The 24,319-nt window shown below is 42.4% G+C and overlaps 2 protein-coding genes and 1 non-coding gene across 6 annotated transcripts in view; all 3 read left to right on the top strand.

Moving 5' to 3' along the window:
• The window catches only part of ZC3H11A (zinc finger CCCH-type containing 11A), a 29,061-nt gene extending 25,111 nt beyond the window's left edge, over positions 1-3,950 (top strand). Inside the window, exons 14-16 of the mRNA XM_019432441.2 lie at positions 924-1,090; positions 1,454-1,521; positions 1,959-3,950. Of these exons, the coding sequence (XP_019287986.2) occupies positions 924-1,090; positions 1,454-1,521; positions 1,959-2,217 (494 nt within the window). The 3' untranslated portion in view covers positions 2,218-3,950. The remainder of the gene's footprint in view (positions 1-923; positions 1,091-1,453; positions 1,522-1,958) is intronic.
• LOC128778913 (U6 spliceosomal RNA) lies at positions 95-199 on the top strand. Its single transcript, XR_008424775.1, has one exon. It is a non-coding gene; the product is annotated as a U6 spliceosomal RNA (small nuclear RNA).
• Positions 3,951-10,752: 6,802 nt separating the features above from the next.
• Positions 10,753-24,319, top strand: part of SNRPE (small nuclear ribonucleoprotein polypeptide E) — a 143,826-nt gene continuing 130,259 nt past the window's right edge. For 3 of the 4 annotated variants that reach the window (XR_008424573.1, XR_008424572.1, XM_019432451.2), the window contains exons 1-4: positions 10,753-10,885; positions 11,393-11,419; positions 12,865-12,927; positions 13,814-13,892. Coding sequence is in view for 2 of the 4 variants with exons in the window: in XM_019432451.2 (XP_019287996.2) it covers positions 10,832-10,885; positions 11,393-11,419; positions 12,865-12,927; positions 13,814-13,892 (223 nt within the window). In the remaining 2 variants the exon portion in view is untranslated. Of the gene's footprint in view, positions 10,886-11,392; positions 11,420-12,864; positions 12,928-13,813; positions 13,893-16,153; positions 16,367-24,319 lie in introns of those variants that run through there. The other variant, XM_019432460.2, reaches the window with a different exon arrangement.

Here is a 24,319-nt window from a genome sequence, read left to right as displayed (position 1 = left end):
GCTGACAGCGCAGAGTCTGCTTGAGATTCTCTCTCTCTCAAAATCAGTTAATAAACTGGAAAAAAAAAAAAAGGAGAGAAAGAGCTTTATCTAAAGCTCACTTCGGCAGCACGTAACTAAAATTGGGACGCTGCAGAGAAGACTAGCATGGCCCCCAGGCAAGGCTGGCATGCAGATTCGTGAAGGATTGCATATTTTTAAACAAGTCATGGGACGTACCATAGTTAACTACTACTGTGTTGCAGGGGCACCTGGGTGGCTCAGGTGGTTAAGCGTCCAACTTCAGCTCAGGTCATGATCTCACGATTCATGGGTTCGAGCCCCGCAAAGGGCTCCCTGCTGACAGCCTGGAGCCCGCTTCAGGTTCTGTGTCTCCGTCTCTCTCCGCCCCTCCCCCACTTTTACTCTCTCTCTTAAAAAATGAATAAACGTTAGAAAACAAAATTAAAAAAAAAAAAAAACCGTATTGCATATTTGAAAGTTGCCAGGAGAGTAGATCCTAAAAGTTCTCACACACAAAAAATTGTAACTGTGTATGTACTAAGTAGACTTACCGTGGCCATCATAGGATCACAGTATATTGAATCATTATGTTGTATGCCTTAAGCTAATATAATGTTAATATGTCAGTTACATCTCCGTGGGGGGAAAAGCTTTCTGTGGTGTATCTTTCCTCTGGTTTCGAAGAAGGAAAACACCAGGGAATGGAAGAACAGCAAATTCAAGAGCCACTGGAAGGGATTATTTGAGTATACATCTACATTATGCCCACATGTATAGTGCAGATCGTTCATGGATTATTTTCATTTTGGGGTGTGTGTGTTATTTCCAGTATTGTGAAGGAAGGTCGATATTCTAAATTATTCTCCACGTAAAAGAGGAATTATTCTAGTTCTTAATCAGATATTTTCTGTCCCTTGTAGCTAAACCCAAAGTCAACGTGAAGCCATCTGTCGTTAAAGTGGTCTCATCCCCCAAGTTGGCCCCCAAGCGCAAGGCGGCGGAGGTGCACCCTGCTGTCATTGCAGCTGTGAAGCCACTCGGCTCCAGCAGCGTCCTACAGGAAAGCCCCACCAGGAAAGCAGCTGTGGTAAGCGTGGATCCAACTAGATGCTGCTGTGAGCGGTGTGGGAGGAAAGCCGGGAGAGGAGCTCTGCCAGCTCCCTGCCTCTGCCGCTTCTGCCGTTGCCTCCGCATCTTGGTAGTTTAGGTTGTGACCGTAGTCTCCCATCTATAAGCACACCTTTGTGGGGTGGCCGAATGGGATTTTTTTTTAAAGCGAATTCTTGGGCAGCAAGATATTTTGCCTGTTTCGGCACTCAACCTTGGGACTATTTATTCTTGGATTTCCAGAATAATAACCAAGATTCTGAGAAAGTGGCAAAAGAACATGAGTATGTTCAAATAAAAAAAGCCTGCCTCCCACTGAATCGCCTTACTTTTCCTTTTGTAGGCTGTCGTCCCACTCCTCTCTGAGGACAAGTCAGTCGCTCTGCCTGAGACAGAAAAACCCAGAGACAGGTAATGCTTGCGATTCTTCCTAAGCAGACTTTAGGCCACTCTTCTTATTTATGCTCTGGAGAATAACACTGCTTAATAAACATTTGAGCATTGCCGATTTAGCCACGTCTAAGTAAATGTAAGCTTCCAGTTAATCGCAAGAAAACATGATACTCAGGGTTGCTGTTCTCCTTTGGTGCCATTGTTCATATATTGACTATATTATTTTTTTTTGATGTTTTAAATATCTGTTTGAATGCCGCTTCTTTAAAGGATGAAAATGCTTTGTCCCAAATCAGTAGAACAGTTCTGTGTTACGTTTTTTATCAGAAACAGCTCTTTGCTAACTCTTCGTGTTCCTGAGACATTCATTGGGCGGGACCATTGAATGGTGGGACCATTCAGCCAACCACTGACAAGGCAGTTTTCTAATAATCTTTTGGGGTTTTTTCTTACAGTCTTGCGCTGCCTCCGGTCCAGTCCTCTTCTGATCCCTCCCCACCGGAAGTATCTGGCCCTTCTTCATCCCAGGTGGCTACCAAAACTCGCCGACTCAGCTCTGCCTCAACAGGAAAGCCCCCGCTTTCAGTGGAGGATGATTTTGAGAAACTAATATGGGAGATTTCAGGAGGCAAATTAGAAGCTGAGATCGACTTGGATCCTGGGAAAGATGAAGATGACCTTCTGCTTGAGCTGTCAGAGATGATTGATAGCTGAAGGCGGTAGAACACTTAAAACAAAAAAAAAAAAAACACGAAAAACAAAAAACTGGACTTAGTTTCATCTATTATAACATTTACCCAAGATGATCATTTCTTTAGTCTAGAATTTGCCCCGTATCAGAAGTATACCTCCGAATTACCTGTCCTGGATTCCTTGGGGTCAGATTTTTAAAGTCCCTTGATAACTATTGTCCATTCGATGCCATTGTCTAGCATCTATAAGAAAAATGTCTTGTCTTACACCTCTCCACAAAAAAACTGAGAGGGAGATCCAAGTCGAAGGGTGCGAGAGAACTTAGTGACTCCTTGAGGTGTTTGTCAGTTTGGGCTTTTTTCCCCTTTGCTGTATATTTCTTTTATGTCTTGTCTTAATGTACTTAATGTTACCTGAGTTTGAAAAGGATGAAGACAGCTGCTGCCATTAAGGACCAAATTTCACACTACCACTAAACAAAAAATCCACTCAGTCTGTGTTAAATCGTATGTCTTTTTAAAGGTATTTGGAGATCCAACTAAGCTTTAGAGAGGGCTGAGCAGCTCAGAAAGCTTGTAATCTGGACATAACTTTTTCAACCTGATTTTCATGCTTCTGCTGCTCTGTAAGCCTCTAAAGAGCAATAGCTAATTTATTATTACTGTAATTTTTTAAGGCTTTAAAGTGCCTCAGGGGTCCTCTGAAACTAATTTTCTATTTCTGGGATTCCCTGGATTCTTAACAAGAGATGGTGACAGAATGATTAGAGAAATTCTTTTTTTAGCATGAAAGTTGTCCCTTCTCTTCTTCAGTACTTGCCTCCTACTGGCATTGAATTATCACAGGGATAAAAATTGGTTAATTTTTTATTTCTAACTCTCCCAGCAAACTCGTCTCGCCCAGTATTTATTTGGTACTCGTTAACCGCCAGGGGGAAAAAAAATGGAACTCCTCCAAGCTGCCAATATTTATCTACGAACTGTAGCAGTACGCCGAACCGTACTGTAGCAGGGATTATTGATATGCTCTGGGGGTGTATTGTATACCTTCCAGTTCTCTTCATTTCGGAATTGAATTTTCTTTTCTTGATGTCAGTCTCCTTCGTATCACCTCAAGGTTTAGACGTGTGAAGGAACAAGCGTGATGGGGAGAAGAGTCTTAAAAGGAGACATGTTGTACATAATCGGAAGGAAGAGGAAAGGAGGACTTGTCCATTTTGATACTTTGCTGTGGGTGGCCAGTTTGTTTCTCATAGGGAAATCTGACCCACCTGTCGTGTTGGCTCCTAAGGAACTGCTGTTGTAAGCGGCTCATCAAGAGTTGAACTTCATGTAGCCTTGTTGGGAATATGGAAAAGGAAGAAAGCCACAGGACTGCCCATTCAGTCTTGGGAAGATCTGGATGATTCTGCACAAGCAAAAATGACTTGAAACTTATGTATAGACACCTCTCTACCAATCCTTCTTCAGCTGACTGAATGTTGTATAATAGCCCTTCTCCAAAGCAGGGGTGGAATGTTCTGGTTTCACCACAGATTTTCTACTCATTTCATTTTTGGAATCAGCTTAAAGATTCCAGGTCCCTTTTGTATATAACCTTTATTCTTTTGCTTTTTTAAAAATAATTTTGTTTCATATTTAAAGTCCTTGTATTAGTCAATGATTCATGTTCAGCATTATTTGAACCATTTGCCATTACAAGAAAGAGAAATACTTATTTGTGTTTTAAATAAAGCCGGTGTAGGAAAGTCTGGACCTTGTGAGTCAAGCGGTCATACGTCACTTCAGCCTAGGGTCTGTCTCGATAGGGGCCCCAGTCAGAACGTCGTTGGCCTCTTGTTTAAATGCTCCAATTTCACAGATGACTGTGTTGCTTTAGAAAACTCTCACAAGGACGTATTGCCAAGCTTACAAGTATGCTCAGTTTTAGCTGCATAGGGTTGCCCAACATTAATTGAATTGAGTTCCATTATCATTGTAACTCAAATAATGCCGTTTGTTTTTTTTAGAGAGGGTTTAGAAATGATCTTAAATGGGTTCCATTAAGAATTTTCGAGCATGAAAAAAATTTTTTTTTCAAGCATGAGGTCCTAAAAATTTCAGACAAGTTTTTTCATATAATATGCCAATTTTTTGGTCAAGGGAATACACATAAGTTTGTTACCAGAGAACATAGATTTTTTCTAATAGTCTAAAAGTAGTTCCAACAAGTCCAATCAACTTTTCACAAATAGCAAACAGATTGTGTGTTGAGGTTCGAGTGATGATGGTTTGCAGTTTTAACAGAAGAGGGCCCAAATGTTGCAGAGTTTGGCCACAGCCAGAAATTTCAAGATAGGCCCTAGCCATCTGACTTCATTTAATCTTAATTACCCCGTTAAGGGCCTGTCTCCAACTACGGTCACATTCTGAGCTGCCGTTGGGGAATGGGTAGAGTTTCAACATAGGAGTTTCAGGGGACACACTTCAGCCCATGACAAAAGGCATAAAATAAGTGGCCAGATGAATGAAAAAGCTCTTGAGCCGTATCAGGGGCTGCTGATCTTTGCTAGACTGCCCCTGGCTTTGCAACCCCACTCTTAGGAATGCTCATTCGTCCTAGTCATTCAGCAAGCTGTGAGGCTTCTGGTGGAGACGCAGGGAAGTTGAGCTGAGAGGAAGGATGCTGTTGACTATTGAGGCCTGGAGCTGACTCTTCACTCAGGGTGTGTTTCTCTGGACCAGTGTTTCTCAAGCCCACTTTGCAGACACTTGGGGAGCGTTGTGAAAATCTCAGCGTTTTCCAACAACATTACGATTAGCTGTAATTGAAAACAGTTGTAATTTAAAAAGGGAAACAGGTTTCATAGTACTTTCCACTATTTAATGAATTGATGGAGTTGGTGATACAGCTGACCCTTGGACAACACTGGTTTGAACTGCACAGGCCCACTTACACGTGCATTTTTTTTTTTTTTTTTTTTTTGAGTTGACAGCGAAAGCTACGTGGCATTTATTTACAGATGCCCACCCCAGTCTTCAATGGACCCATGAGAAGGCCACTGATGCAGAGATTGAACCTGCTGCCCTTCCTGGGGAGGCCTCCGGGGCCCTCCGTGGCCTCGGGGAGCCCCAGGACTGGGCAGGGTGGCTGGTCGCCCTGTGTCCCTACAAGGTAGTCAGGTTGAGCAGGGGGCCGCTAGCAGGCAGGAGGCTGGGCTGAGGCAGAGGCCCAAAGGGCAAGGACGTTACTGCAGAGGGAGCCCTGGCCACAGAGTCCTCTGTGCACTGGGCTCGGGGAGGCAGCTGCTGGTGGCCACGGGCCCGTGGTACACCTCTAGGTGGTTGGGGCAGATGTATTGTGCACTCAGGCCCTTGTGGCCACCCACAGGCCCCCCCCCCCCCCCCCCCCCCCGCAACCACCACCACCGGTGGCTACCCCTGCTAAACCAAGGCCACCAGGCTGCAGAATATCACTATGCCGGGGCCAGCCTGCCACCACCCTATCCCCTCCTAGCCTAGCCAGCCTATACTCTGGGTGTTTTCAGTGAATGTATGCACAGTACTGTAAGTGTATTTTCTCTTTCTGGTGACTTTCTTCTTTTTTTCTTTCTTACAACTTGCTTAACATCTCCTTTTCTCCAGATTATTTTAAGAATTCAGTATATAATACATAAATAGACTATTCACGTTATCAGCAAAGCTTCCCGTCGACAGCAGGCTATTAGTAGTTAAGCTTCAGGGGAGTAAAAAGTTATACACAGAGTTTTCACTGCACGGTGGGGCTGAGGTGTTGGCACCTCTAACTCTGACATTGTTCAAGGATCAACTGTATATTCATTTACAATTACCAAAATTGAAAACGTATTAAGGGTATACAATAAAAAATTCTCCTTCCTACTCCTGCCCCAGCTACCCAGTTCTCCTCCAAAACCAATGTTATCAGTTGGTATTCTTCCAGAGAGATCTTAGGTATATATATATATATATATATGCATATATATACATATATGCATGTATATGCATATATGCAAATATATATGCAAATACATTTACATACAGTATCATGTTTAAATCCATGATCTGCACCTTGCTTATATTTTTTCCTATGAAGTTTTAAATTATGAATTACAAATTCGTGACAAATCCTGTTTCATCTACGCCCATACCCACTATCCACCCCTTATTCTGGGCCCCAGGGCTGAGACTAAGATGAGGCAGGTAAGGTGCCTGGGCGCAATTTAAGGAGGTGCTCGCTCCCAGGGTTATATTTGCACGTGTGAGTGTGAATCCTTAAATGTTTCTCCTTAGGGGCACCTGGCTCCCTCGGTTGGTAGAGCATGTGACTCTTGATCTTGGGGTTGTTTGAGCCCCACATTGAGGGCAGTGTTTACAAAATAATAATAATAATAAATTGATTACTTTTGCTCCTTAGGCTTACCCCATCTGAGATTCAGCTCTGCTCACTCCATGGGATTATCATTTTTCTTTAATGTTTATTTTTGAGAGGGAGTGAGAGAGCGAGTGCAGAAGGGGCAGAGAGAGAGGGAGCGAGAGAATCCCAAGCAGGCTCTGTCCTGTCAACCCAGAGCCGGACGCAGGGCTCAAACCCACGAACTGCAAGATCGTGACCTGAGCCGAAACCAAGAGGCAGACGCCGAACCAACTGAGCCACCCAGGAGCCCCCATGGAATCATTTTGAAATAAATCTCAGATATACCATAGCCTGATTTTTCTCTTTACTGTATATGGGGTACCATTTCATATCAGGACACAAGGAGCTTCTTTGATCTTAATTACAGTTGCACAGTATCATACTATATGAATATGCAGTGATTGAGATACTCCCTGTTGATAGACATGATGCTGCTGTGATTACATTATATCACACATGTAAGTTTATCTATAGGATTAAATACCTAATAGTGCAGCTTAATGATTGCCATTACCACCACTCTTTGATCTTTGTCTATGCTTCTCAGGGGAAATTAGTGTGCATATCTCATAATGAGTGAAGTTGGGCATCTTTTCATATGTGGGAAGATCATCTGTATTTCCTTTACTATAAACTAATTGTTCACTTCTGCCAATTTGTATTTTGGATCTTTGGGTCAGATTGGGGCTGCAAAGTCTTTAGCCTTTAACAGAAGTGGGTTCTATTTTTCCAGCCCTTGAACCTGACCGGGGGTGTGGACCATAAACTCGTTCCGAGTCTGGCCTTTAAAAGATACTGTTGGCTTCAGCCTTGGTTTTTTTAGAGGCCTGAATCCTCATGTGAGCAAGCATCCTACTCTGCTAGGGGTGCCTGGCTTAGTTGGTTAGGCATCTGACTTGATTTTGGCTTAGTTCGTGATCTCACAGTTTTTGAGACTGTGAGCCCTTGTCAGGCTCTGCACTGAGCATGAAGCCTGCTTGGGGTTCTCTCTCTCTCCCTCTGTCCCTCCCCCACTCATGCTTTCTCTCTCTCCCTCTCTCAAAATCAATAAATAAACTTTATTTAAATTTTTTTTAATGTATGTTTACTTTTGAGACCAAGAGAGACAGAGCATGAGCAGGGAAGGGGCAGAGAGAGAGGGAGACACAGATTCCGAAGCAGGCTCCAGGCTCTGAGCTGTCAGCACAGAGCCCGACGTGGGGCTCAAACTCACGGACTGTGAGATCATGACCTGAGCCAAAGTCAGACGCTTAACCGACTGAGCCACCCAGGCGCCCCAAATAAATTTTATTTAAAAAAAGAAAAGGAAAGAAAAAGAAAAGAAAAGAAAAGAAAAGAAAGCATCTAGTCTGCTAGAGAGACCATGGATGAGGCCCCGAGGCTACACAGACATGGAGGGGGACCCAAGTGAGGCCAGCTTTCCAAATACACACGCCAAGCCCTTGAATATGTCTGTCTTCTGAAGCAAAAAAGTTGCCCAGCTGAGCAATGCCCAAATTCTTAACTCACAAAATCATGAATTGTAACAATACTTGTTGTTTTAAGGTACTATTTGAAATATTTCTTTCACAGCAATAGAGAACCAGAAGAGCATTTTTAAAAAGTTCTTTATATACTAATAAAACTAGCCATTAGTTTGATGTGGTGCAAACATACTTTTCCCAGATCTTTTGACTTTGCTTATTACGGTGGCTTTTTAGTCACCCAAAACTTTATGTAATTTTTATGTAATTGAATCTATCACTTTTTCTTCTAAAACCCTGCTAGAGCATACAAGCAAGGAAAAGGCAATTGTTAAGTACAAGAAAGAGGAAATATCTATGATTACACCAGACAAGCTAGCAAGAAGGAACTAAAAAGTTTACTGGAAAATTCTCAAAAACTCAAAAGGAAAATTTAAACGAATAGCCATCAGGTACTTAGTTTTAAAAAACTGATTCTAAGTTGTTCTCAAGTTTATTGTAAAAGGATTCTTTTAATCAGATAAGCTAATTCTAAAGTTTATAAGAAACAAACAAGAATAGGTAACAAAGTTCTACTGACTTTTAGTCCTAGCAAATAAACATCATACAATACTTGCAACAGTGACACTGGCCCATAAATAGACACAAAGATCAATTGAGCAAAATATAAACTACACACACGCGCGCGCGCGCACACACACACACACACACACACACACACACACTTGGTATATTATAAACGTGGCATTTTATTTCTAATGCTTATTTATTTTGAGAGGTTGACAGAGTGCAAGTGGGGGAGAGGGGCAGAGGGAGAAAAAGAATCCCAAGTGCAGAGCCTGACTTGGGCTTTGATCACAGGCCCCTGGTGGGATCATGACCTGAGCAGAAATCAAGAGTCCGACGCTCAACCAACTGAGCCACCGAGGTGCCCCTAAATGTGGCATTTTAAATTAAATGGGGAACAATGGGTTATTTTTTTGTAATAGTAATGGAAAACTGGGTAGCCATCTAGATATTATAAAGTTGTATCCGTTCCAGGATATACTGGGATACATTCTAGATGGTTCAAAAATTTAAATGTAAAAAAGCAAAATCATTTTTACTTTTTTTTAATGTTTATTTTTGTGAGAGAGAGAGAGCGAGAGAGACAGTGAGGAAGCGCGAGCAGGGGAGGGGCAGAGGCTCCAAAGCTGGCTCCCCACTGACAGCAGTGACCCTGATGTGACCTGAGCTGAAGTGGGACTCTCAACAAACTGAGCCACCAGGCGCCCAAGCAAACTCATTTTTTTTTTTAAATCGCTTCTCACGAACTGTGTGATAATAGGTTATAGGGATCGATCTCCAAAAGCCTAGGCATCATGACGTCAGAGCCGGGAAGTTGCAAAAGTAGTTAAGCATCTTTGTTTTCTGAGATGAGACAGGTATGATAGTCTATTCCACCCATGCTATCTTTGAATTCAACAAATCTCCTGTTTACTCTCCGGACAATCTAACCCTCTACTGGGATTGGGTGGGACACTTTTTTTTTTTAAACAAATAATTATCTTGTGCGTTTTCCAGCTCTTTATAGTGTAAAGCTCATTTTCACATCCTTTAATCACAACATTTTATAAGGACAAGCATCGATATTCTACTCAGCAGAAGATCTCAGGCAAGTTATGATTCTGCCACTTGCCTAAGGGGTGTCCCCTTAGAGGAGTCCCCGCAACTCTGAGCTTCAGTTTCTTCATCTGTGAAATGGGTATCCCGATCAAATAACATTTCTGCCAGGCCACAAGCCCCTGACAAAACTTTACAAATTCCAGCTCCTCTCCTTCCAGCTCTGTCCCCCGGGCGACAGTGTGTTTCAACACGGAGGCCTTGCTGAGCACACACACAAGGCACCGCTTCACTGCATCTTCAACCCGGCGAGGAAGGACGTTTTCATCTCCATCCTGGTGATGCCACCGCCGAGACAGGGCAAGGCTGAGGAACTGACCCTTATTTGGGCCTAGTCCTCAGGTTTCAGGGCTTCCCCACCAGCCGGGCCCTGCGGCCACCTTGCAGTAACCCCTTACTCACAGTGTTCAGAAAACAAAGGGGACGAGAGTGGGATCAGAGCGAACCACAGGGCCTGATTTTTGCATTCAGATCATCTGTGGCAGCTAGTGGCAGGTGTGTGTGCGTGTGTGTGTGTGTGTGTGGGTGGGTGTGGGTGTGGGTGTGGGTAGAGGGGGCTCTCCGGGTTTCAGATCATCTGTGGCTGCTAGTGTCAGGCGGGGCGGGGCCTGGCTAGTGTCAGGGGGGGTGGTCCTCCGAGTTGGGCTTCCTGCCGCCCTACCCTCTGTATCACGATGCGGCCCCTCATGCCTAAATTTCAAGGAAATAGGCCTCAGAAAAAGCCCTAGACCCTAGAGGTACGCAGGGTAACCACTCGGCTCCTAAAGCCCACATAGAAAATGGAGCCGCTCCGGCGCCAGGCGCCAGCGTCTGCACCGCTTTCCGCCGCGGCCGCCTTACAGGCGAGGCCGCTCGGCGCCTCCTCCCGGCTCCCTCCAGGAGGCGCTGTAGGACCGACTCACGGTCCAAGGTGCGGTCGCCTCCGGAGGGCCTCCCCGCAGGGGCTATGGAGCACCGAGAAAAGCAACCTCCACGGCTAGAGAGGCATTTCCCAGGAGCCGCCCCGGTCGCCTCGCGCGCGCCACACACTTCCGCTTCCGCCTCTTTTGCCGGAAGTTGCTCTCAGAACTAGCGTGCGGTCTTTGTCAGCTTCCACCATGGCGTACCGCGGCCAGGGCCAAAAAGTGCAGAAGGTGATGGTGCAGCCCATCGTATCCTACGTAGGATGTCAGGACTGGGAGGTTCGGGCCAGAAAACGGGGGGCGAAAGCGCAGACCGAGAGCAGGCCTGAGGGAGCGGAGTGTGGACCCACATCCCATGAGCACCCGGGGCGACCGAGGCCGGGAGAAAGCGCGGGGTAGTTGAAGACCCGGTGAGAGGTGGGCTTGGGCAGCCCCCTGCAGTGGGCAGTGCAGGAGTGGCGCGGATGAGCGAAGGAAGACGGCTTTAGTTAGGTACCGAGTGGAGGTGGGAGTCCTCAGGCTCAGGGAGGAGGAAGATGTCGGCGCCAAGAAGCCCCTGGAGAGCAAAGGAGTGGGAGGGATTCCTTCGGAGCGTTCGGGAGCCCGTAAAGAGTGCCTGGCTGGGCTCCGGCCGTTGCCTGGACACCAGACCTCGTGTTCAGAAAACAAAGGCGAGATGGGGGTGGGATTGACCCGTTTCGGGGAGCACGGTCTACCCTCTGCCTGTATTTTTTTTTTCCTTAACCCCTGGTGCAGAACCTCATCTTCAGATACTTGCAAAATGTACGTAAGTTGTTTGCGCTTTGTTGTTCTGTCATTTTTTTTTTTTTTTAAGTAAAAGGTGAATTTATTTGGCTTGTTTGCATTATCCTGCCTAATCAACGTGTTCTAGAGTTAAAAATAGATGAAACGGGCGCCTGGCTGGCTCGGTCGGTCGATCGAATGTGCGACTCTTGATCTTGGAGTGGAGTGTTCCAGCCCCACCGTGGGGCTAGAGTTTCCTTAAGGAAAAAAAAAAAAAGTAGGTGAAACCGGAGACTGGAGGAGTATTTGCGGGGAAGGGGCTCCGGGATGTAATGAAATGCCCACTCCAAGCAGTGAAAGAATAGTGTCATTACTTTTGCAAGACCAAAAGTACTTCAAAAAGCAGTTCTTGGCAGGCATGACTGGTATTTGGGTACTTTTGTTGGTACTCATTATTGGAACGTTTCCCCTTTCCTTTCGTCTGGGGTGAAACATTGAAGGAAAGAAATGCTGTCGACTTTAAGCCACATAATAAGGTGGTGTGTTTAGCACTTGGGAGAAAACTGAGATATAAAAAAGATGCCCGAAAAGGAAGAGAGGAGGGATACCTTCAGAGGATATAGTGGCAGGCAGCTTTCCTTTAGGGGAATTTTTAGCAATTCACATTGTGAGGTAGTAGGGCCGAGTATTTAAGTTATTTTGGAAAGAAAATGCATTTTCTGTTGCTCTGACAGTTGTAGCATGTGTAACACAGTTGCAGACAGACTAATTTCAAGCCATGATAATTTTTTTTTAAGTAATCTCCACCCAACGTGGGGCTCAAACCCATGACCCCACGATCAAGAGTCACATGCTTCACCCAACTGAGCCAGCCAGGCACCCCAAGCCATTGTAACTTTTTTTTTTCTAAGCAGGCTTCATGCCCAGCGCAGAGCCCAAAGTGGGGCTTAAACTCCTGACCCTGAGATCAAGACTTGAGCTGAGGTCAAAAGCGGGGGTGCTTAAGCCAGTAAGCCACCCAGGTGCCCCCAAGCTATTGTAATTTTTAATCACCAGGCTTGAGGGTCCTTCCCCTGGTTGTTAAATGTGAGATGTGGAAAACTGGGAACCTAGAGAAAGCCGTTTTGAAGCTGGATTTTGCTATTGCAGATAAGAAAGAAGCCCTGATGATTTGGGAATTGCTGCTTTATGCTATACTGTCAATTAGCACTCAATATGTATCGAGACGAGAAGCTGTAAGAAATACAATTGAGTCCCAGCATCACAGGAAAATTATTAACTTGGTCCCAATATAGCATTTATTGAGACTGTTGCTTGGCAAGTAACTACTCTTGGTTACTAATTCTTACATATGATTTGAGTAGTTAAATTCTTGGCTTTTATTTTTGAAGGTTTTCTTTAGGAGCCAGATTTCTGTATTGTTTGACCAGAGTGATTATGTTTTGCTTGTTTTTTTAACATACCTATTTTTACGATTATTTCAGAGATCTCGGATTCAGGTGTGGCTTTATGAGCAAGTGAACATGCGGATAGAGGGCTGTATCATTGTGAGTAACCAGGATGTTTTCTCTCAGTCGGTGTTCATAGAAAACGATTTTGCAAAAATGCCCAGCCAGGACAGTGTACAAAAAGACAGTGACCCAACCCAAGGAAGGTTCTTCAGGGCCACTGTTCTTGTCTCACTGTTGTACTTAATAGGGCTTGGGTCATTCATAAGAGAGGGACAATTAATCTTTAAAAATTATTTGAACAACAGTGTTAGTATTTGAAGGACGGGGCGAAAGAAATGAAATTACAATGGGGTGAAAGTCAGTGGTGCAGTAGTTCTGTCTTAGGTGATAACCTGAATATAGCTGGGTGGGGTTAGTTCAGTAGGACTTTAAGGATGGCAGAGTACGCTAAATAATGTTTTAAAGAAAGACAAAACAGTGCTCGCTTCAGCAGCACATACACTAAAATCGTAAAGAAAGATAAAACGTGGCCGAAAAGTAGTATGTTAGGACACTTTGGTATTCCCTTTAGACATTGTAGATTCCGTCAGTAATCTCCCCTTCTGTGATTACTAGTAGAAAAACAAACGTTCTGGGTAGTGGTGATAGCGTTTTGTGAGGAACACGGGAGGAGTGGTGCCAGCGCAAGTCACACACAATTCTGTATGGGACAGGTTGTAAAAGACAGGGACAGTGGCTCTTAGGCGCAGCGAATCAGATCTTAAGTCCAAAAGGCTCTAAAGGTAATTTGGAGTACGTTCTGCCTTTCTTTTGTTATTTAAAAAAAGGCTTAGGAGGGAGATGGTGTTTCAGCTGAAAGATCGGTAGAAAGGTGAATTTCTGAAGTTAGTTGGCATTTCTATATTGAGGTCGGTGTAGTCATCTGAAATGGCGTGCGTGCGATTTTACTTGAAGATGACATTCGGTTGGCTTATCTTTCTAGGGTTTTGATGAGTACATGAACCTCGTATTAGATGATGCAGAAGAGATTCATTCTAAAACAAAGTCAAGAAAACAACTGGGTAAGAATAGCTGGCCTCTTGGACTTGGAGAAATATTTATTCGCTTGCAGAATTGAACGAGTTGTAACTCTATTCATGTTTAAATTTAGTGTGCAGTTGAGAATTCACTGTGTGGAGGAGTATATGCTTTTGAAATCCTCCTCAGCCACTTGCTGCTTACCCCGCTCCATTTCTGCTTTTGTTTCTCCACTCAGACCCCTCTCATGAAGGTCACCAAAGACTAACGGTGTCAAATCGAATCGTCAATCCTAGTTCTCATTTTATAGAACTCCGAACAGCGTTTGGCGCTGCGGGCCACTCCCACCTTAAAACGCTTTGTTCCTTTGGCTCCGTGATACTGTACTCGGTTTTATTTTTCATTTCTAGTTACTCCTTTTCAGACTTTTGTATATTCATCCTTTCAGACCCCGCCATTAAATGTTTTGAGTTGCTCAAGGCTGGGTTCTAGGTCCTCCTGTCATTTGGTGTTATTTACCCAGGCCCTCTAGACTATACCTTCAGTTGCCATCTCTATATTGACCTCAGATTCACCTCTGTGGCGGTAGGCCTCTCTGAGCCTATTCACCATGTCTACCTGGATGTCTCAAAGGCTCTTCAAAGTGAGCATGTCAGAAATCAAATCGCTTCCCACTCCCTGTACACTCTTTTAGACCTATTTTAGTGTTCCTGCCTTACTGAATGGCACCAACCCCCATTCAGTTTACTGGTTGATTTCTTTGCAACTGCCTCAGCCCCCTCCACTTTGCTCTGCAGGCTGCAGTTATCTTTGAAAAGCACCAATTTGACCTTGTCATCCCTCTGCGTGAAACCTTCCGTGACTTCCTGTTGCTAGTGGGATAAGAAAATCTTTAATGTATTCTGCAAAGTTCTTCGTGATCTTTTCTCTCTCTGCTCGTTTTGTATCACTGCTTCATTTTCTGAGCTTCATCCACACGTGTGCTCTTTCAGCTGTTTGAACCTGCACACTTGCTCCACCATAAATCTTTGTATATGTGGTTTCCTATGTGCTTAGGACTCCAATCAAATGTCAGATATCAGGTTTTCTTTTTGTCTTACTGGGGTGAGGATGGGGGCGGGGGGAGACAGGCTGTGCTGAGTTTATAGTAAAACACTGATTAGTGGGATTGTTCGATTAATGTCTCTCTCACTGGGCCTCGTGCTCCATAAGTCCTCTCTTTTTTGCTCCCTAATAGGCCTAGCGCCTAATTCAGTGCCTGTCATACAATAGAAACAAAAAAATATTTAAATAATGAATGCAGTTCCTGAACCCAGTTAATGAAGGGTCTTTAGGAATCATGACTTCAAGACAAGCAGTCATTTCTTTCAAAATCCTGTTCATTTGAAGTTATTTAGGTACTTGGTTTTTAATTGTTTAATGCCTAGTTCACAGCTCACTAGTACCTTAATCAGTGGTGGCCTTCAGGTGTCTCTTTTTTCCAGACCCTGAGGATTCTCTTGAGCCTGTAGGAGATATGTGGAAGGTAGAATCTGAGAAGTGGTATGGTGTTTTCCTATGCTTCTTTCTGTTTAGGCTATTTTTGTGAAAGTCTGGATTTTCGAATTTAAACATGTCTTGCCAGGAAGGGTAAGCTAGCTTTATTGACATCAGTATATATAAATTATTTGGAGGGTGTTGAATTCCTATAATAGTATTTATCCTATAGAATAGATTAATATTACCTGTTGTAGAAGTCTGAGAAACTTAAAAATCAATCACAATTGGGGTTGATTAGTATTTCTCAAAATGATTTTACTCAACACTGAAGATATTTGTAGCTATTTCTCAGGAAAAAAGTATTCCCTGCTCAAATAAGTTTAGGAAATGGTGGATAAAATTTGAAGAATTTTATTTATTGTAGGGTAGACTCTTTAATTTATTGAAAACAAGAATGATACGGGATGCTGTCAAATGTTTTAAACTTGGAACACAACTCGTTCTTCAACTTCTGCAAACTCAGAGCAGTGGGAAATGTTGGGGTAGACCTAGTCAGTTGACTTAGTCTGTAGAAATTGTAGGTTTCATAAAATAATATTTCTCTACATTCATTAGTTTATTGTTGAAAAAGCTCATACACTCTAATATGCAGAGCTTTTCAATATGTGGATATTTCAAATTTTTCACATACCTTCTCAAGGAAGAAAGCATTTCAAAATTGCTCAAGTGTGATCTGAAATTCTGAGGCTAAAAGGTGTTGCACACTTGTCTGAGTGGCTATTAATAGCTTTTTTTTTTTTTTTTTTTTTTTAATTTTCTGTTGCAGGTCGGATCATGCTAAAAGGAGATAATATTACCCTGCTCCAAAGTGTCTCCAACTAGAAATGATCAATGAAGTGAGAAATGCTTGAGAAGGCCACGTAGTTTGTTTTTTTAGAGGTCCTTTGTTGGGAGTCTAGTTCTAAAACATTTGTTCCTATTGTTCTGATTACCTTTATGTTATTACCAGATGACAATAAATGCTGTGGGATTGTTTTTATTTAAACATTTACATTGTTTCTTTCTATCCAGTGTTAGAGACCTTTTACGCGGTGGCCCCTAAGTTTTCTGAAGGGCGGCAGTTGCCCCTGGGCATTTGTCTTTTATAGGGCCTGGATCTGTAGATTCTTAAGGCAAAGAGTAGGAATTCTCCCTGACAGGTAAGCTTCTGATAGTGGGTCATGGAGAGGAGGAGGGTTTGCAGAAACAAAGGTTTTTAAACTAATACATGTCTTCATTATCAGTTCTAGTAGTAGATGCTGGAACACTAGAATTTCTAACCACAGTAGGTTGGAGGTGCTGTAATAGTTTCAGTATTTGCTTATTAGCACTCTCCGAGTCACTCTCTGAGGTCTTTGTGAATTTTTGTATTACTAAGATCAGAATGTGAGAAGTATCTGGGTATAAGCAAAGAGTAAAGTGCCCTAAACGTACATTTAAAATGAGATCTGTTGGGGCACCACCTGGGTGGTTCAGTCGGGCAGGTTTCCGACTTGAGCTCAGGTCATGATTTCGCAGCTCGTGGGTTTCAGCCCTGTGTTGGGCTCCGCGCTGGCAGTGTGGAGCTTGCTTGGGATTCTCTGTCTCTGCCCCACTTGTGCTCTCTTTCTCTCTCAAAATAAACAAACTTAATAAATAAATAAAATGAGCTCTGTTAAGAGTTAACAGGAGGGAGGGGTGCCTGGGTGGCTCAGTTGATTAAGCATCCTACTCTTGGTTTCAGGGCTTTTGCTCAGGCCATGATCTCCTGGTTCATGGCATCAAGCTCCACGTCGGACTCAGTGCTGACAGCATGAGCCTGCTTGAGATTCTCTCTCTTTTCTTCCTCAAAATAAATAAATAAACTTAAAAAAAAAAAAGTTAACAGGAGGGACACTTTGTGAGATTGGTAACCCGAAAAAGACCACAAGCAGTGCTGGTAAGTTGGTAGGCATAATAATAGTATGTTCGTTGGAGCAACACGTATCTCTTACCCTTCTCTCTAAAGATTTTGGTGCCTCCCTCAGTAATTTCTTAGTTCCCAACTGAATTATGTGGATAGATCTTTCCTCCCCCAATTTCTCAGGGCGGTTGTAGTTAGGGGCGCCAGGCTGGCTTAGTCGGTAGAACATGTGACTCTAGATCTCAGGGTCATGAGTTCTACCCCCACACTGGGTATAGGGATTACTTAAATAAGTGAAAGATGACCCCAGGGTGGTTCTAGTTAGAATTCCGTTCAGTGATTATTGAGCATCTGCTGTTACACGGGCACAAGGTTGAATAAATGCAGTGAAACAGACTGGCAAACAAATAGCTTCAGTGCCACACGCTAAGTGCTATTTAAATTGGATCTTGAATAAGGCCTACCTTAAGTTCTTGTAGTGGGCATTATTAAAGGTTAGTGACGAAGGAGCAAGACTAGTTCCTGCTTTTCCAAGTGCCTGTGAGGGAGATGGCGAACTTTGCTTTAAACTGAGCAAAAGAAATCTTTCGAGATAGAGGAGGTTTGTAGGCAAGTGTAGAAATTTGTCCAGCTTAGAAGTTGGCATTCTAGCTGTTCCTCTCCTATTTGAACCTGTGCCTTTTTGGTCACGTTTTGAAGTAAAGGGCCACTTTACTTTAGCTCTTTTAACATAGTTGAGTTTGAAATGCATTGAACCTGCTACAGCGTGCAAAGAAATCCTTGGGCAGCAGAGGGAGTTGCAGCCCTGGGACTGCTTCAGCCTTTCTAGTAAAAGCTTTTTCAGAGCAGAGCAAAGACCTCCCTGCAGCTTTCTTGGCACCAAAATAGCTAGGAAGAAGGATAAAAGCCGGAGCAGTATAATCCCTAAGAAAACCTGCTGGCTGCTTTTCCATTTCCCTGTGTGGCCTTTCTGACCTGGCTGCCCTGTGTAAGCAAAGCTGTGCCTGCTGTGGCTTATTCTGAATGGATCAAGACCTGGAAAGTTCTATTTTTGACAGAGCAAACGATGATAGAAATAAGGTACAGTGAACTCTTACAATTGAGCTCTGTATTTAGAAATCTCTGCTTGCTTTCCTGCCTTACTGGAGCCTGTGGTGTTTGCTTTTTAAGTTGTACTTTTCCACAATCTGTAGATCTTTTTTCCAACCAGAATTTGTATTATAGGAGGCGTTGCTCTCTGCTTCATTAAGGTTATTAAAACATGCTGCTGGGAAGCTGCTCTTGTTGGCAGCCCTTGGTATGTGAGCAATTATTTTTCTGGAATGGCTGTTGGTTTCTGAGGGGGTCTTGCTAACCACCCACTAACTCTCTTGTAACATTCTTGAAGTGGGGGTGGGAGGAAAATAAGGCTCTGAAAAAGTTAAGTGCTGGTGCAGGCCTGGTGTTTTATTAGTCTAAGTAGGTAGGGAGAGAACGCGATAAGAATAGTTTGAAAACCCTGGGATTTTGTATTTGCAGGCACCAGCTATTGTATCAGATTTGTCAGTTTCAGGATGAGAGAGTGGATCTTTGTCTAATCTGGTTTTAGGCATTATTGGCTAGGAAGTGCCATGGACAATTCCTGGGGTAAGCCTAATAGGCACATCGCCTATTAACTGGATGACACAGGAGGTTTTCCTTAATTATTCCTTTTAGAGCTAACCATAATAACCTACTCAGGCCATGCTTTTTGTGAGGAGATGTGCTTGGTAAAACTTTTAAAGTGGCGTTAGAACTTAAGTCTATTGTACCTAGAGTTTAATTTTAAGTTATATCCAAAACACCTTTTTAAAAAATTGAATTTAAAAATCCTAGCATAGTGCATGTTTATAATTAAAATGCCAGTAGAATAGGAAGATAGGAAGTAAATAACAAAAGTCCTTCCTTTTCCCATCAGTATTCTCGATACATAACTACTATTAGGAGTTAGGGGTTTATCCTTCTAAACTCTGCAAATATGTACAATTTGGGTTTTTTCTCAATTTGGTATTTGTATTTAAAAGCTTTTTTTTTTTTTTTTTTTTTTTTAAGTTTATTTATTTGGGGGGATGGACAGAAAGGGAAAAAGAAAAATCCCAAGCAGGTTCTGCTGACAACATGGTGTCCAACATGGGGCTCAGGTCCCAAGAACTGTGAGATCGTGCCCTGAGCTGAAATCAAGAGCCAGACATCCAACTAACTGAGCCACCCAGGCGCCACTAAAAGTTTTTTTAATTTTGGTAAAATTGTGCAGCTCAGTAACGTTAAGTACATTACATTGTGCAAACATTCCCTAGAACTTTATCTTGCAAGAGTGAAACTACCCTGTCAACAACTTCCCATCCCTTGGCCCTCCTAGCCCCTGGCAGGAGTTTCCAGGAGTTTGACTCCTAGATACCTCATATATATGGAGTCATAATAATACTTGTTTTACAACTGACTTATTTATTTCATTTAGCATAATGTTCTCATGGTTCACCCATGTTACAGAATGTGCCCTAATTTCTTCTCTTTAAGGCCGAATAATACTGTATGTTTACACACCATGTTCTGTTTATGCGTTGAACTGTCAGTAGACATTTAAGTTACTTTCACCTTTTCGCTATTGTGAATAATACTGTTCTCCAACGTCCTGTTTTCAGTTCTGTTGAGATACACCTAGAAAGTTTTCGAGGAACCATCTTACTATTGCAGTAAACATGGGTGTACAAAGATCTCTTTAAGACCCTGCTTTCAATTTTTTTGAGAGTATGTACCCAAGGTCTTTTTGAGGAATCATCATCATATTGTTTTCCACAGCAGCTACACCGTTTTACATTCTGATCAGTAGGGCACAAGGGCTCCTGTTTCTTTACATCCTTGGCAAACCCTATTTTCTACTTTTTTTTTTTTAATTTTTTTTTTTTTTTAACGTTTATTTATTTTTGAGACAGAGAAAGACAGAGCATGAACGGGGGAGGGGCAGAGAGAGAGGGAGACACAGAATCGGAAGCAGGCTCCAGGCTCTGAGCCATCAGCCCAGAGCTTGACGCGGGGCTCGAACTCACGGACCGCGAGATCGTGACCTGAGCCAAAGTCGGACGCTCAACTGACTGAGCCACCCAGGCGCCCCGCTATTTTCTACTTTTGATAGTAAATGTCTTAATGGTTGTGAGGTGATATTGTGGTTTTGATTTGCATTTCCTTAATGGTTAGTGATCATTTCTTCATATGTTTTATTGGTCATTTGTATATCTTCAGAGAAATGTCTGCTGTTAAGTCCTGGGCCCATTTTTAAACAGATTATTTTGTTGTTGTTGAGCTGAAGGAGTCCTTTACATATTCTGGATATTAACCCCGTATCAGATACACACTTCACAAATATGATAGTTAAGCACTGGACTTCAGCTCAGGTTGTGATCTCACAATCTGTGAGTTTGAGCCCCACATCAGACTCTGCTGACAGCTCAGAGCCTAGAGCCTGTTTTGGATTCTGTGTCTCCCTCTCTTCCCCTCACCCTCTCGTGCTCGCTCGCTCTCTCAAAAATAAACATTAGGGGCGCCTGGGTGGCTCAGTCGGTTAAGCGGCCGACTTCAGCTCAGGTCATGATCTCGCGGTCCGTGAGTTCGAGCCCCGCGTCGGGCTCTGTGCCGACAGCTCAGAGCCTGGAGCCTGTTTCCGATTCTGTGTCTCCCTCTCTCTGACCCTTCCCCATTCATGCTCTGTCTCTCTCTGTCTCAAAAATAAATAAACATTAAAAAAAATTATTAAAAAAATAAATAAATAAACATTAAAAATTTAAAAAAATATATTTTCACCCATTGTGTGGGTTGTCTTCACTCTTTTATGTCTTTTGATGCACAGATAATTTTGATGGAATCTAGTTTATTTTTTAAGATTTTGTTGCCTGTGCTTTTGATGTCCTAGGTAGTTTTACTTATATATGCATACTCCCTGCAGCTTGACCCTTATCAACAAAACGTGGATATATTGCCATGTTAAACAGCTGTATTCTATTGTATGGGTCTCTCAGGTTAAGTAATCACCTGTATTAGTGGCTATTTTAGGCTGCTTCCAGATTTTTGCTGTTAAAGAGTTTCTGTCCATTTACATATTCCTGTGAGTTGAATTCTTAGAAGTGGAATTACAAGATCAAAGGATATGCATATTAAAAATAATTCTGTAGGTACTTCTAAATTGCCTTCCACAGTACAAATGAGAAAATTGTCTTCTTCATTCTAAACAACCATCAAGCAACAGTTTGAAATTCAAGCAACAGTTTGAATGAAATTCACAGGCTTATTGTGAGATGACACTGAAATAGTAATTGCCAGCATCCTAAGGATGTCAGAGTAGAACAACGGAAAAAAAACTTGGTCTTTGATGACTTTTGAGCCGCTGAATTAATCAGCTCTGGAACTTGCCTAACACCAAACTTGTTATGTGAGAGAATAAATTTCCTGGTTGATTTTCTGTTAGGTAAAACTGAAGCATTGTGAATGAGAACAATGTCAGAACAGGGCCACCTGTATTTGGAAGGGGATGAGTTGTTCAGTGAAGAATTTTTAAATGCCATAGTTGAGTTGGCAATTGAAGTGATGATCTTGGACTATATGCGGGAATGCAAATGAAGTGATGTGACTGGTTTTATTCTGTTAAACAGCAGACTTTATTTCCTTCCCTAGTTATGAAAATAATTCCTGAGAAAGATGATCCTGGATCATCATTCCATGTCCATAGAAACTGCTGTCTCTGGAGTATTAACAGATTAGCCTCATCCCTAGGGCCATGCTGAGTTAGAGATGTTTTGCTGGGCTGGGAAATTGCAGAGGAGACGTGGGGAAAATAAGCAAATGAATGCCTCTTCCTGGTGGACTTTGTTGCTAAACCGGAGAGAAGGTAGATAGAGTGAGGAGAGTGTTTTGCCCAAAACAGCCTTTTTTAGATCCTATACTGTAAGATATTCAGTTTGGAAGGTGTTTCTCATTTTTCACCAGTGTCCACTTTCTTTGGGTGTTCTTTGCTAAACAGTGAAGGATATAAAAGGGTGTCCTTACCTTGGAGATTTAGGGAAGCAGTGAAATACACTCAAAAAGATCCAAAGATCTTGGGGGTCCACAATCACAACTTTAGAATTACCCACACCTCTCAACCTCAGTTTCATGGTGGTGGTGGAATTGATTTAATAAGATAATACATATGCCATTTCAGGTCTCAGGAATGCACAGGAACTATTACTTGTCTAGTTCCAAATGAGGATACCTTATAGTTCAAAAGATTCGTTGAGGAATATGTGTGGATAAGAGGTAAACTCATTCCACATAAACCCAAGATATTAAAATTTGGGGAATTTTTTGTTTTTGCTTTCTCAGTCAAGTTTATGGAGGTATAATTTACAGATACTAAAATCACACGTTAACACCTATATACTTTGATGACATTTGATAAATGTATACAGCCCTGTAACCACCAACGGTCAAAAAGTATTTCCATGATCCAAAATGTTGCCTGGGCCCCTTCATAGTCAATCTACCTCACTCACCCTAGCTCCTGGTAACTAATGGTCTGATTTCTGTTTCCCTGAGAATGTCCTACAAATGGAATTTTACAGTGTGTAACCATTTATGTGTGGTTTTTTTCATGGAATATGCTTTTGAGTTTCATTCATGTTCCGTGAATCAGTATTCTGTTCCTTTTTATTGCTGAGTAGTATTCCATTGTAGGGATATACCACAGTTTGTTTATCTGTAAACTACTTAGTGGAGTTGGGGGTTATTTTCCGGTTTTTGGCACTTCTGCATTGATTCCTATAAAGTTCATGTGTAGGCCCATTTTAAAAATTGGGATGTGGTGCATGGGCGCCTCAGTTGGTAAGTGTCCCAACTTTGGATCTCACACTTTGTGGGTTCAAGCCCTGCGTTGAGCTGTGTGCTGACAGCTCAGAGCCTGGATCCTGTTTCAGATTCTGTGTCTCCCTCTCTGTCTCTGCCCCTCCCCTGCTGTGCTCTCTCTCTCAAAAATAAATAAGCATTAAAAAATAATAAAAAGAATTGGGTTGTCGTTTTTTTCTTTGTTGTTGGGAGAGTTCTTTATGTCTTCTGCATTTAAAAAAAAATCCTTACCAGATAGGTCTTTTGTGAATACTTTTCTCCCAGTCTGTGGCTTGTCTTTCATTTCTGTACGGTGTTTTTAAACAACACAGAATTTTCCTTTTTTTTTTTTTTTTTCAATTTTCAAGTTTTCATTTATCAAATTTTTCTTTTATGGTACATACTTTTTGTGTCTAAGAATTCTTTGCCAGGGGTGACTAGGTGGCTCAGTTGAGAGTCCAGTGCTTAATTTCGGCTCAGGTTGTGATCCCAGGGTCATTGCATCTTTTACATAGATGATCATTTTGTCTGCAGAAAATGAAGATGCAAGAAATTTTAAAAATGCAAATAAAAATAGTTTTATTTCTTCCTTTCCAGACGAAGCCTTTTATTTCTTTTTCTTGCCTTATTTCAGTGGCCAGGACCACTCTAGTGGAGTGGTGAAAGGAGACATCTTTGTCTTGTTCCTGATATTAGGGGGATCCTAGGGAAAAAACATACTAGTAAGTGTGATATAGTTACAAGGTTTTTGTACATACATACAAGGTTTTGTACAAGTCTACTTGTAGACTTCTCTACTGAGGTGATCTCTACTGAGGTGATCATACGGTTTTTCTATTGAAGCCTGATAAGGTAAATTGCATTAATTGATTTTCAGTGATAAACTGACCTTGCATTTCTGAAATAAACACTGTTTAGTCATGGTTTGTTATCTATTTTATATATTGCTAAATTCACTTATTTAATATGGTCATTAGGGATGTTGGTCTGTAGCTCTCTTGACAATGTTTTTGTCTTTTTTTTTTTTTTAAAGGTTATTGATTTTGAGAGAGAGCACATGGGGTGAAACCCCAATGCCGGGCTCCATCTCACAAACTGTAAGATCATGGTGACCTGAGCTGAAATCAAGAGTCAGACACTTAACCGAGTGAGCCGTCCAGATGCCCTTTGTCTGGTTTTAATATCAGTGTAGTAGTTTCGTAT

Source organism: Panthera pardus, unplaced genomic scaffold (genome assembly GCF_024362965.1).
Source record: "Panthera pardus isolate Hobbes unplaced genomic scaffold, ASM2436296v1 HiC_scaffold_21, whole genome shotgun sequence".
Lineage (NCBI taxonomy): Eukaryota > Metazoa > Chordata > Mammalia > Carnivora > Felidae > Panthera > Panthera pardus.
Note: the sequence above shows the minus strand (reverse complement) of the source record. Positions and strands in the feature narration are given on the sequence as shown.